This window comes from Syngnathoides biaculeatus, chromosome 22, assembly GCF_019802595.1.
Source record: "Syngnathoides biaculeatus isolate LvHL_M chromosome 22, ASM1980259v1, whole genome shotgun sequence".
NCBI classification, from domain to species: domain Eukaryota; kingdom Metazoa; phylum Chordata; class Actinopteri; order Syngnathiformes; family Syngnathidae; genus Syngnathoides; species Syngnathoides biaculeatus.
Genome location: NC_084661.1, coordinates 6,505,555 through 6,519,287, shown reverse-complemented (window position 1 = coordinate 6,519,287; position 13,733 = coordinate 6,505,555). Strand labels below are relative to the sequence as shown.

Below are 13,733 nucleotides of genomic sequence, written 5' to 3'. Positions count from 1 at the left end.
TTTATGAATCACATAGCAGTATTGAAGCATTCGTGCGAAACTCAACGTCTTTATTCTGTCACCTGCCATGTCTAAACCTTCATGCGGCCCTTGTTGCAAGGATGGAAGCTCACTGGTGTAGCTGCGTGCTTGGATTATTCTGCCTTCTCTCTGACGTGAATGCCTGGTCTGGTGAGGAAAAACATGTTTTGGGTTGTTCACGAAAAATTGTTTATTCAAAGTCATTTTTGGGCTAGTTCCGATGCATTACTTGCACTGACCATTAAAAAAAAAAAAAAAAAAAAAAATATATATTATATATATATATATATATATATATATATATATAATATATATATATATATATTATATATATATATATATATATATATATATATATATATATATATATATATATAATGATTTTACTTCTCACATTGATGTATTTGACTTCAGATGCATTTTTAAGTTGGTAAAAAGTACTGCAATTTGCTGAAACTACCATGGAGCAATTAGACACATTTTACTTGAATGTAACTACTTTAATTGGAGTGCTCAAGATAAAACGCCCGTGAGATGTGTAAAGGAACAATTCAAATGACACAAACTCCTTTTTGTGTAGTCTAGCAGGATAAGATTAATAGTGGTCTTTTTCCAAATCACTATAAATCGATTTTGATCATTTAAGAAAAATGACTCATCCATAACCCTACAGCAAATAATTGTATCATTTTGAAACAATTAATTCACTCAGTGTGATTGTCCGTTCAATAAAAGTTTCAAAGAGTTAGGTCCACAGTGAATGGCATGGAAAGACTGAACATTTATAAGTTTTGCTTTTGTCTTCTTTTTGGAAAGTAGCTCTTCATGTGTACTTGGTGTGGAAAAAACAACAGGTTCAGAGATGGAAAATGATCACTATGCAGACAAACATATCTTTTCTACCACAGAAAAGTAGCCCGTGTTTAAGATAGAGCCCATCCCAGTTTTCTTGGGCACCAGTTAATCAAGTCAGAAATAAACTATCTATCATTTTCTTTACCAGATGTCCTCATAAGGCTACGTTTATGTTATGTTCGTGGTGACCACTCTCCCCCTTTGCCCAAAACGGTAAAGCCTTAGGTGCCTTCACCCTGTTTTACATCAACCAAGGTTTCGTCAACTGTGACTGCCTTGGCCAATTTTCTTGACAGTTATATGCATCCATGCCAATGACAGCCTGTCACAATGGCCAGCTACCACTGAATTTCCCTTGCCCCCACACCCCCACCCTGCACATCATCACAAGATCATTTGCTTTTGTGGCCTCCGGAAGCATAGTGCAAGTGTAGCCCTAACTGTCAGACTGTATTTAAAAATGAATCTCTTTCTTGCAGTTCCACGGGATCCTTCACACACATCGGTAGTAAGCTCTGAGTTCTCCTCTGAGATAACATGCTCCACCACGTTGTCCAATCCGGGGGAAGTTTACTTAAGCAGACATTTTCAAGGTGAAAGGAATGTGGTGTCCCTGTCCTTGGATAGCGATTGGTCAATCAACAAGATGACAGCTGCAGGATTTGAGGGCCGAATTCACATAACACCTTTTCACCACACCATAAAAGGCCGTGGGTTTACTATCAAGGTTACACAACTGCAGATGGAAGACGCAGACTTGTATTACTGCAGATGGTTGTTTTTCAATCCAGATCGTTCCACAGGACGAACACTTCTCACCAATGAGACCCTTATCGCTGTCAGAGGTACAAAGAGTAAAGAAAAAAAAGTAAAACAATATGGGCGTTGATTCAAGTTGAATCTAAAACCTTTCCCTCACAGATGTGATATGCAGTAAAAGTTTGGAAATCACCTTGGTTGTTCTAAGTCTGACAGTATTATCTGCAACAGTGGTAGCGGGAGCAATGATTCTGAGACACATATACAAAGTAAGTTGAAATATTACCATGAAATGATTTGGTACTCTGCATTTGAACACAGTTTCAACTGAATTTCTTTCCTGTAGATTAGAAAGCACTTCAGACCTAGGAGGCGTTCAAAAGCAGCCAGATCGAACAGGATACAAAATGTCTGCCATCAGCAGCAGCAACAGTGGGAGGATAATTGTCTCTACAGTGCTGGAGACATCAGACACATATGAGTTATGTTTAAACTGTTTATGAATAAGCACTGGTGGTGTGCAGAAGATCGTTTTTCACAGCCTGCAAAAAGTGTCACCACATTTTGCTTCCTTTTGTAAGATATGTTTTGACAGCCTGTAAATTTAAGAGAAACCACATCCCGTCTTACATGTGTGCTCTGTGTGAAATGTACCGGTAAATGAAATTACTCGGGCAAGCATTGTTTTCTTATTCATTTTCGAATAGTCTACATTACATAACAACAAACAGCATTAAAATACAAAGTGTTCACAAGTTTGCTGTTCAATTTCAAATTTCTTGATAGAAACAAATTAACTGAAAACAGGAAAGAAAAAAAGATTCTGGAGTGTATCACATTTTGATTCTTTATTCATGAATGATATTTTTTAATAATGTTTTTTTTTTACATATTCGAATCCGCAGTTAATAGGTTGTGGATATATATACGATATATTAATCCAAGTCGGGCAAAAAGGATAAAGATACATAAAATAGAGTCTATAAAACAGCCAATATGGTATAAAGTGAATAAATACAATTAACAATTGCATTTTATGTGTGCATTAATTACCATAAGAATTAATGTAGTGACACTTAAAATATATAAATAATTCGAATGAAAAAATACACGAACACGTACATCCTTCCATTAATTAATAAACCATTAACGTTTAAGTAATAATCATTTAAACCGATGATTACATTTTGTTTAATAAGAATTGATTAACGTTTTTCCTATACGTATATACGTTTAATGGGCATATTTTCAACTAAAAAGTCTACTGGGAACCAATATGTGTACATTTGTTTTTCTACCGGACTATTTAAGGTGATACACAGCATCGGCGTGTGAGATAAATTGATGCTGTTTTCATAATGTGACGAAGTTAATAAATGTTTCATTAAAAGGTGGTGGCGCTGTGCCTTATCTACATCAGTAACCAAGTGTAGTGGAGCAAACCGACCGAGAGAGAAAAAAATCAGACCTTGGCTTTTGGTCTCGGTCCCCGTCGTCATTCCAAAATCGAGGAGGATGCGATGTTGAGCTCCATAAACAGTAACGCTTTTGTTTAAAATCAACATTGTCTACTGCAAGCCATGTGTGCTTTTAAAAGACTGTTTACTGGTGTCACATTGTGGACGTGGAGAAGGAGTAGATGGATAAGTAGACACGGTGAGTCACTTTTATTCTTTTACGTTTTTATTAAACATTTTAGCATGTTAAGTAAGCTTAGCTCTGTAATTAAGGCTTTTTTCTTTTTTTTTTTTGCCTCTAGGAAAGGCAGTATTTTCCTCTTGCAAGCCTAAGGTGTGCGTTGTTGGCAGTGGACCAGCAGGTTTTTACACAGCACAGCACTTGATCAAGGTAAATATGCACACTTTTTCACCATAGTATTTGTCGTTTGGCAAAGGCAACTCTATTATGAAAACTGGCTACAGACCATACGTGAGGATTTTATTGGCCTTTTGTACTGTAAGTTAAACTGACATGGTTAACAGAAATAGATCTTACATCTTTCCTAACTCCTGCAGGGCCGTCATGACGTTGAGGTGGATATTTACGAGCGACTCCCAGTCCCTTTTGGCCTCGTTAGGTTCGGGGTCGCCCCGGATCATCCTGAAGTGAAGGTGAACTTTAAAGGAAATCGTATAGACTACATTAATGGTCTGGGTGTCTTTGAAATACTTTTTTTTTTTTTTTTTTTTTTAAACTCAAGGATCAAGACTTATAGAATGCACTCCATTTATTGTCTTGGTAAAATTGGCAATTATTAAGGGGTGACCCTGTCTCATGGAAGCGAGTGAGCCAGCCTTCATCCTGCCCAATATTTTGCTGGGCCGATGGCGAGTCCGCCTTTCCTCACCCTGACGACTGACTACTGGGGTTTTGTGGGCTTTCGAGACTATACAAGCATTTTTATTCGTGGAGGCAGCACCTAAAATTCTATGCAATGCAGATCTATTTACCAAACACACATTCGACACCAATGCATTGACAAATTCCAAATTGTATTTCACTTCTAAGTTCAATGCAGTCCATCTTAGTTTTAAAAAATGTTTGGTTTTATACATTTATCTTGGCACAATTTCTATTTAAGTTGTACTTTTTCAGTTGACTGACTTTAAAAACATTTTTTATTTTCCTGTATGGATGAATTTGTAATGTTCAAGTGGCTTACAATACTAAAATACTTTTTAGTTATAAAACCTTTTTTTTGATGAATACTTTAGGCTTTCAATTCAATTGTATTTAATTTAAATCAGTATTAGACGTCTATGGGCTTCAATGGCAGAATTTGCAGTACCCCAAAAAATGTTTTTTGTTGTAGTGCTGAGGTAAAACTACAAAAGTGCAGTTAACATTTGAATTACTTTTAAAAAATACACCGATTTATGATTTAAAAAAAAAAAAAACACTAATTTACCAGTTTTATTTCTTGTCTGTAATCTCCTCAGAACGTCATAAACACATTCACGCAGACTGCCAAACATGCACGCTGTAATTTCTACGGAAACGTGGACGTTGGCAAGGATGTGAGCGTTCAGGAGCTGCAGCAAGCGTACCATGCAGTAATACTCGTAAGAAGCTTTTGTTCAAAACTAGTTTGGAGTAAGTGTGTTTTTTCTCATGTATTGTTGTATATGTTATCATAGAGTTATGGAGCAGAAGGAAACAGGAGGATGGGAATACCTGGAGAAGACCTGGCTGGTGTTTATTCTGCCAAAGACTTTGTGGGCTGGTACAATGGACTGCCAAGCTGCCGAGAGGTACATCTCTTCATGAAAAATCGTTCTTCTTTTGCCTCCTTTTCCACAGAGATCAGATTGTAAACCATAATCTGTTTTAATTCAGCTGAGCCCCAACCTGAGTTGTGAAACTGCAGTCATTCTGGGACAGGGCAATGTGGCTTTGGACGTCGCAAGAATATTACTATCACCTACTGACATTTTAAAGGTAAGGTAAGGAAACTCATGTGTTCTAATTTCTTGCATCAAATTTTTCTGGCCCAAGGTAAACACCCAATTAAATGACCACTGATGGTTCCTGTCTCTCTAGATTTAGCATTATAATTTATCACTGGTTTAGGGATTGTAATAAAACAAGACAGTCGACATAAATTTACAGGCTGCCCTGTCTCATGAAGTTGAGCGAGTGGACTGGATATCATGGTTGTCTGCGGAAGAGGTAATGCATTCATCCAGTCACATAAAATCATGTTGTTTTTTGTTATCTGCAGAACACAGACATCACTCAGCCTGCCCTTGAAGCTCTGATGGAGAGCAAAGTCCGCAGGGTGCTTATTGTAGGCAGGAGAGGACCCCTGCAGATTGCCTGTACTATCAAGGTGGGTCAGTTTTCAAATAACTATAGTACAACAACTGATGATGACTTTTAAGAAAGTACCGTAATTTCCGGCTTGCAGAGCGCACCGGATTATAACACTCACCCAGTACATTTGTTATGGAATTACCATTTGGTACATACAAAAGCTGCACCTGTGTAAAAGCCACAAGTGCCCACATTGAAACATGTAATATTTACAAAGAAAGACGGTACACAGAGTTTTCAAAGTTTTAAGACCTTAGTTTATCTTACTAGAGCAACAACACGGTAGCAGGAACAGGGTTGAATTAAAAAAAAAAAAAAAAAAAAAAAAAAACAGCCGCAACAGCTACACAGTAGCAACACGGAAGGACAGCACTAACAGATCCAGTTAAAAAAAAAAAACGTACCTAAAACACTGAGAAGCAGCACTAAAACAGCGGAAGCATGCTAGCGTGGCGATAAAAGGGCCTGTTAAAAAAAATCACTGAGATGCGGCAGCAACACGCTAGCACAGCTCTAACAAGCCCAGTTTAAAAAAAAAAAAAAAAAAAACAGGAGCAACACGGTAGCACAGCATTAACAGAGCCAGTTGAAAAAAAACATGCCTAAAACACTAAGAAGCAGCACTAAAACAGCAGAAGCACGCTAGTGCGGCGCTAACAGGGCCGGTTTGGAAAAAAAAAACATACCAGTAAAAATCACTGAGACGCAGCAGTAACACTGCAGCAACAAGCTAGCACAGCACGAACAGGGCCAGTTAAAAAAATAAACATACCAATAAAAGTTACTTCCTCGGCACATATATTCCAGTGGTCTCACTCTTACCTTTTCCTTGTGGCTGTTAGAAAAAATGCATAAATTAGCTGCATCACCGCATAAGCCACAGGATTGAAAGCGTGTGGAAAAAAAGTCGCGGTTTATAGGCCGGAAATTACGGAAATACAAATCAAGTGACTACTAATGTCACCATTGAGATGAATGTAACATTTCTACACTATTTTTCTCTGTGTGAAATTGATGCTTCTGTAAGTAGTACACTGGAAGTTAAAGTCAATATATCCATCCATTTTCTCAGCCGCTTATCCTCACAAGTGTCGCAGAAGTGCTGAAGCCGATCCCAGCTGTCATCAGGCAGGAGGCAGGGTACACCCTAAATTGGTCGCCTGCCAATCGCAGGGCACATACAAACAGCCACACTCACAATCACACCTAAGTGCAATTTAGAGTGTCCAATTAATGTTGCACTCTGCACGGCATAGTGGATCAACTGGAAAGTGTTGGCCTCACAGTTCTGAGGTCCTGGGTTCAATCCTGGCCCCGCCTGTGTGGAGTATGCATGTTCTCCCCATGGCTGTGTGGGTTTTCTTCGGGCATTCAGATTTCCTCCCACATCCCAAAAACATGCAACATTAATTGGACAGTCTAAATTGCACCTAGGTGTGATTGTGAGTGCAGCTGTTTGTCTCTATGTGCCCTGCAATTGGCTGGCAACCAGTTCAGGGTGTACCCCACCTCCTGCCCATTGACAGCTGGGATAGGCTCCAGCACTCCCCGTGACCCTTGTGAGGATAACCGGCAAAGAAAATGGATGGATGGATGGATGGATGGATGGATGAATTAATGTTGCATGGTTTTTGGAATGTGGGAGGACACCGGAGTCCCCGGCAGGGTTCGCACGCGGCCCGAAAAGTCCCTAAAAACCCCTATATTTTCGAAGGTGCATATAGGGGCTCTTAAAAGTCTTTAAAATCCACGAAAACCGGTCAAGCCCCTAAAAAGGCCTTAAATTAAAAAAAAAAAAATCAAAGGGAGGACCTCTACCGCCAAAATTCTCCCTAAAAAATAAATTAATCTTTTATTTAAAAAAAAAAATAGCGATCCGTCTGGCGTCCAAATCAGCCGAAAATTGTCAACGGAAGTCACCGTGTTGACAACTAGTCGCCATCTTGTCGATATTCCATTATTTGTTTCCGTGAGTAGGCATTTCACTTCGTCTTCGTTACGACGTAGCGTAGTTCTTTCATCGATCCAACTTGTATCACAGGGAGGTGCATTTTTCAAGAAGCTTGGGTTGAAAGTAAGGAGTTTGGGAGCTGGGTTCGTCGAGATCCAAAAGATCGGCACATGTTTTACTGCCATCTGTGCAAGCAGAGTTACCAGCTTGAAAAGATGGGCGTCAAAGCGCTGGAGTCGCACCGGAAAAACAGGAGACACGCTGATTTGGCGAAGACTCTCTCATCTTCCGTTGGCATGAATCTGTTTCTAAAATATCAAGATAGTGAAGCATCAACTTCAGGCAGTGGTACTAGCAGTGCATGCTTACTAGGGATCACAAAAAAACCGCTTACTTTCATAACCGGTTTTAACCGAACGGCTGTAGCAAAAAAACGATTAACCGGTTTTAAAACCGGTAGCATTGTGGTGTTTACATAATTCACCCGCGGGACCTCGAGTTGGGGTGCGGGGTTCCACACGGACTGTTTTTGTTGTTGCTCTTCCGGAGTGACGAGTTCACAGAGTTCCCCCCGTTATGCGAGTAGTGTTTTGATGTCTGCCAATAAAACAAGTTTTGTTCCTGTGTCCGACACTCCGCCTCCGACTCCTTTTCTCCGGCGCTACACCATCGATCGTTAATTTACTCCGCGGTAATGGGGTAGTTTGTATACAATATTGACAAACAAGCTTGTTGAATGTGGCTTTCAACAACGCACTCGTGTAAGTTAATTTTATTTTTTTTTTTGTAAAAATGTTTTAATGTTGACATTCTTCTTTCGGACTTTCAGAAAGGGCATGAAAGTATACCGAGCATTTCCTCGATGCCATGTTTGTTGTTTCTTTGATTTAACTGAATGTTCTTTTGAGTCCAACTTTAACAGCGAAACTTGAAAAAAGTGGAAATGATGTTGAAAAAAAATAGCGCAATGTGGAGTACCGGAACCGGAAGAAATGATTGGAAATTTTAACCGATTTCGAAAGTCCGATTACGGTTTCGGTTTTAAAAAAACGAAAACCGGTTATTTGTAACCGGTTGCGATCCCTAATGCGCACCTTCAGTTGTCCAGCCATCGACTTCAACCAGCCAGAAGTCAGGCTTTATGAACGTAGTTCAATACACGAAGACAGACTCGTTATGGCAGAGATCGTGTGGACTTTAAAAGTGAATCTGCAGCTATTACAGTTACAAATCTTGTGAAAATAATTCAAAAGTGTTTGCAGTCATGTTCCCAGACAGTGACATTGCTAAAAACTACCACTGTGGGGAAAAGAAGACTTCGTACCTGGCTACATTTGGCATCGCTGCCCACTTTTCATCTCTACTGCCTCAAAGCCAAAAAAGCCAGAATAGAGACTGACATATCTACACTTATTGAGAAGGCTAAGAGGCTGTTTGAGGAGGCAGAAGAAAAGAGGAATCTGAGGTTTATCACTGAGGCCAATGCACTCAGAGGCAGAGCAAAGGACAAGAGAGCCACTTTGGCACCTCTGCAGCAACAAATAGAGGAGGCACTGGGTAGGTTCAAGGAGCGAGAGTTGGGGCGCTGAAACAGACATCAGTAGAAGACATTTGTCTATATAGTTGCAATTCTAGTTAGAATCTGTTTTTCTGTATACTGTTATGTGAAGACGTTGACAATGGTCATCAATGAGAACTACCACAAGGGGTGACAGGTGATCACTGTCACAGGTACTGAGATACTGGAACATTTGATGAACTAAGAACGGTTGATGGCACCATTGGGTAAATCTTTTTTCCTTACGCTTGATTTCCCACTATGGCCCTAAATTTTCTGTGTCGGCCCTAAATTTTTTCCGTGTCAGCCCCTAAGAATCCACCTAAAAAGCCCTTAAATTTTTTGGGTCAGACTGAGTATGAACCCTGCCCGGAGAAACTCCACGGAGGCCCGGGGAGAACATGCGAATTCCACACAGGCGAGGCCGGGATCAAACCCTGGACCTCAGAACTGCGAGGCCAGCGCATTACCGCTGCCCACCAAGTCAATATAAAACCTCATATATAAAAATTCAAAATGTCCTAGTGCCACTGAAGTCACTCTGTCAGGAGTTTGAACTGGTATCATATCTTGAATGATATGCAAGTTTTGACTGTACTTCACAAGCTGCTAGTATTACATAATTAAAGCTATGCATGTTATTTCTTTGGTTGAACCACCTAAGCAAGATTTGTCAGGAGAACGAAAAAAATACTCCTGTGTCACCAAAAGATTTTCACATTGTTTTTAAAGTTTAAGAGTGTTTTAATCAACAATTTACAATGTACAGAGGTCCATGTCATTCTAGATTTGTCCAACAAGTAACGATATTAAAAGGGAAGTTGTGGAAGGTTCTTCTAAATATGGTTTCAAGCTTAACCATAAAGCAGTTAAACACAATTTAAAAAAATATATATATCTTAACTGATTTTTAAATGTAGGAGCTTCGAGAAATGGTGACACTACCCGGCACCAGACCTGAGATGATGCCGGCTGATTTTGAGGGCGTCCTCGAAGCTCTTCCAGGTGAGAAATCATCAAAATATTATCAAGGGTTCAATCACTTGTTACCCTTTTGTTATACACTCACTCATCCCTTTCACCCCTTAATACTGTAATTAGATTTGACTGATAATGGTAGTGCAATGTTAATTTAATTGTTTTTTTCTACTGAGTGTAGCTCTGCTTAAGATGGCCACACCAGGAACAGCATTGAAAATAGACTGTGGTTTACAGGAAATTTAAACGCGTTCCTGTCCACCTTACAACTATAAAGACAGCTATTCTTATATTCTGCTGTTCAAAAGTTTTCTTATGTAAGAAAGAAGTTCCCCCAGAGTTATCTGTCGTCATTCCACTGACTCCAGGACCGGTCTTTGCCAGAGAATTAACAACAGGGCAGAACTATGCTGTATAAGGTTCAGGGATGATGACTTGTACATAAAGGAACGGTTTTGCTCAACTTGCACACCACTACTGGAAATGTACTACGACCAGTCTCTTTTGACATATGTTGATGTAGTTTACACGCTTCACTTCAACACTCAAAGGAATACATTGCATAAACATAAGGCACAGTCCAACATTAATGAGCACAATTTAATTTAAACTACTAATATATTCCTTGCTGTTTGTAGGTACTTGATTAAAGGTTTATTATTACATAAAAAAAGTTTTGTTTAAGCCTGTTTTCGTCCCGTAAACCTTTTGTGAAAAAACTACGGTGTTGGATGGCCATCAGAAGCAGATAACTGGGATTTAATTTGTTGCTTTGGAAGCAAAACCATCAATAAGTGTTTTCAGTTAATAGCAAAATGTTTACAGCACAGTCAAAAAAGCAGGTGTCCAGGGATCAAGGGTAAAGAACAAGAGACTGTAAAATGATAAAATTAGTTCGTTCATTAGTTAGTTAGTTCATCTGAAGCCAGCCAGGAAAAATTCTATTACCATGTTAGAAGTTTGTAGTTGACCCAAAAACTGTAGAGAAAATGGTTCAGAAGGTGAAACCATCAACAAGCTATCTTGACTACCATTTGACTTTTTCAAAACTATTGTGAAGTTTGTGCAAGCTGATTTGCAGCTAATAAAATTGCCACACCGGCTGAGGCGAAGGCTGCGCGTCGGGCTTTGCGACGGGGGCGGCTCTGAAGAACCCAGCCGAGAATGCGTTACTCAGTCGTGTGCGCGCAGAAAGTGTGTGTCGACTGTGTTGCTCAGTACTGCGGCGTCTGTGAGCATCGCCCTAAAGCAGCACCGCTCGGCCCTGTCATAAGCCACACCAGCCGGCTGTGATGAGCTGCGATGGCTCATCTCCGACGCGGAAGTGGATTGGACGGGGATGCGGTTTGGCCATGATCGCATATCATCTGAATATGGCTCAAAACAGTAGTGTAATATTGCTCTGACAAGGCAATAGACAACGAGCTACCTTCCTGGAGGTAAAACTAATAGAAACAAACGAGTCCACTTGAGGGCAGTCCTGCCAAGTACGTCACTTCCTGCTTCTTCTTGAAAACAAATCCCTTGAGAGGATTTTCATGGCGGGAGTTACAAAAAGCTGTATACGTCAAAATCATGTCTTGTAGTGGAAAAAAGGCATGGGTCTATGTCGGCTGCCGTTTTTTCATTAATAGCATAGTAAAAATCATTCATTTCATGACAGTGGCCCTTTAAAAAGTGTTTTAATGGGTTCACATTTAAAGTATGTGGGAGGAATAAAAGTTTGAGGGGGAAATAAATTTTCACCTGGTGACCAGTTCAGGGTGTAGTCTCCCTTTCACCTAAAGTCAGCTGGGATAGGCTCCAGCACCTGTGAGGATGAGCATCTTGGAAATTGGATGGATGAAGAATTTCACCCATCATGGGTTGTTTGGGAAAGTATCCCCCACATGAATAAATTATTAGGCCCCTCACCCCACTGTACTGTTTTAGATTTACCAAGACCAAGAAAACGTCTCACAGAGTTGATGTTAAAGGCAGCTGTCAAGCTTCCACTGGAAGAAGAACAGGAAAGACGACGCAAATCCTCGCGCAGTTGGGGTCTTCGCTTCTTCCGGAGCCCCGTTCTAGTCCTTCCCAGTCCTGATGGCACAAGGACAGCTGGCATCAGACTTGCAGTCAACAAACTGCAGGTACATTTTATTCCATTTTAATTGCTGAATTAACCATTTGTATTTGTACGGTATTGTCTGCCTGCATGTAACCAGGGTTCGGGTGAGGCTGCTCGTGCGGTGCTCACTGGCAACGTAGAGGATGTGACCTGTGGCCTTGTCATTAGCAGCATTGGCTACAAGAGTCTTCTCATTGACCCATCAGTGCCCTTTGACTCTGGCAAAGCAATAGTCCCGAACCAAATGGGCCGCGTTCAGCAATCTCCAGGTACCTAAATTAAAAAAAAAAAAAAAATGCCAATCAATGAAAAAACAGGTAAAAATTAACATCTCTCAATGGCATTTTATTTCTTTTAGGTCTGTACTGTAGCGGCTGGCTTAAGACAGGCCCAACTGGCGTGATCGCCACCACTTTGAATAATAGCTTTGACACTGCAAGATCCTTAATGGAAGACATGGATGCAGGGAAGTTGGATACGTCTGCTGCAAAATCCGGGTCGCAAAGTATTAGAAAGCTACTTGAAACGAGAGGTATATGACAATCATGGAGTTTCTGCATTACTATGTAAACTGTCCGTTTTAAAATGCAGATTTCAAGCTCTTTCCATGTATATATTGTGTGAAGTAGTCAAAGAATTGCTCATAAGGCATTTTTTTTTTGTCTCCTAAGGAGTGAAGCCTGTGATCTTCTCAGATTGGGAAAAGATTGACGATGTGGAGATGAGAATGGGTGAATCAGTGGGAAAACCCAGAGAAAAGCTGCTGACTGTGGAAAAAATGCTTCAGGTGGCATGGGAATGATCTTCACAGCCAATTTTACTAAACTGTGAAGGGGCATTCGTGCCACCAGTGTAGAACATTGTGTCAGAAATAAAAAGCCTTGAACACATCAGGCAATGAAAATGTGTACTATGACAATATCATGTATTGAATTAATTTATTGAACAAGATAGGCTAAATTGAGTTTCCAAGTATCAAAGGTCTATAAAAAGTTTAGTATATATATATTTGACTTTATGAAATCAGTTTAATCAGACATACATCACAATAAAATCTTGTAATTATTTGTCTCTGTGTACTCTAAAATGTAATCTACTACTCGTATGACTATCATGATTTCCTGCAAACTAAACTGGATTTTCTATTCATTATTGATCAAATGAAAAACTAAATTGAAGTGTGTTAGTTTATGACACTTGAAAAAAATCCCACCAAGAAATAAATGTGAAGCTGTACCTCTTTATTAACCCAATGAAAAATCATGAATGTGAAGACCACAAAAAATACAAGTGCACACACAGTATGTTTAAACACTCAATTACACTGCTGTAAAAAAAAAAAAATAAGTTCTTGCATTCGAGTAGCAGACTAATTCCAGTCTTGATGTAAATTTTAAACATTTTTAGTGCTACCAAGACAAGTCGGGAGAGTTTTGAAAAAAAAAAAAAAAAAAGTACAGTGCTGTGACATCCCTTCTAACATTTAACAAGTAGCAACCAGCCAATCTCCCTTCTTGACCTCCTCCCCACCACAAAAGGTGAAAACAGAAAAATTCCACTGACCAGATACATTTATGAACTATGTAAACAGACTGAAATTTAGAAATCATGTACATTTCACTCTGCAGCCTCCACCTATACTGTACATTCAAAATGTAGATTTCTTTTGGCTTGTCCCTCTAGGGGTC

General features: G+C 39.7%; 2 protein-coding genes across 2 annotated transcripts; both read left to right on the top strand.

Moving 5' to 3' along the window:
- The first annotated feature begins 6 nt into the window (after positions 1 to 6).
- LOC133495145 (uncharacterized) lies at positions 7 to 2,364 on the top strand. Its single transcript, XM_061809408.1, has 4 exons — positions 7 to 171; positions 1,356 to 1,721; positions 1,798 to 1,904; positions 1,982 to 2,364. The coding sequence occupies exons 1-4, from the start codon at positions 102 to 104 to the stop codon at positions 2,114 to 2,116; spliced, it is 678 nt and encodes a 225-aa protein (XP_061665392.1). The 5' UTR covers positions 7 to 101; the 3' UTR covers positions 2,117 to 2,364.
- A 562-nt stretch (positions 2,365 to 2,926) lies between these two features.
- fdxr (ferredoxin reductase) lies at positions 2,927 to 12,938 on the top strand. The gene is made up of 12 exons (XM_061810753.1): positions 2,927 to 3,291; positions 3,395 to 3,483; positions 3,651 to 3,746; positions 4,575 to 4,697; positions 4,773 to 4,886; positions 4,972 to 5,073; positions 5,357 to 5,464; positions 9,878 to 9,962; positions 11,868 to 12,067; positions 12,143 to 12,314; positions 12,404 to 12,577; positions 12,717 to 12,938. The coding sequence occupies exons 1-12, from the start codon at positions 3,216 to 3,218 to the stop codon at positions 12,845 to 12,847; spliced, it is 1,470 nt and encodes a 489-aa protein (XP_061666737.1). The 5' UTR covers positions 2,927 to 3,215; the 3' UTR covers positions 12,848 to 12,938.
- The last annotated feature ends 795 nt before the right edge of the window (positions 12,939 to 13,733 follow it).

What these genes read in the sequence shown, in the direction of transcription:
- LOC133495145 (XM_061809408.1), top strand. Translation starts at nt 102, where the DNA reads ATGGAAGCTCACTGGTGTAGCTGCGTGCTTGGATTATTCTGCCTTCTC. An exon ending in GACCCTTATCGCTGTCAGAG is followed by an intron (nt 1,722 to 1,797) that starts GTACAAAGAGTA and finishes TTTCCCTCACAG; the next exon opens with ATGTGATATGCAGTAAAAGT. An exon ending in TTCTGAGACACATATACAAA is followed by an intron (nt 1,905 to 1,981) that starts GTAAGTTGAAAT and finishes TCTTTCCTGTAG; the next exon opens with ATTAGAAAGCACTTCAGACC.
- fdxr (XM_061810753.1), top strand. Translation starts at nt 3,216, where the DNA reads ATGTGTGCTTTTAAAAGACTGTTTACTGGTGTCACATTGTGGACGTGG. An exon ending in TTGCAGTCAACAAACTGCAG is followed by an intron (nt 12,068 to 12,142) that starts GTACATTTTATT and finishes GCATGTAACCAG; the next exon opens with GGTTCGGGTGAGGCTGCTCG. An exon ending in CCGCGTTCAGCAATCTCCAG is followed by an intron (nt 12,315 to 12,403) that starts GTACCTAAATTA and finishes TATTTCTTTTAG; the next exon opens with GTCTGTACTGTAGCGGCTGG.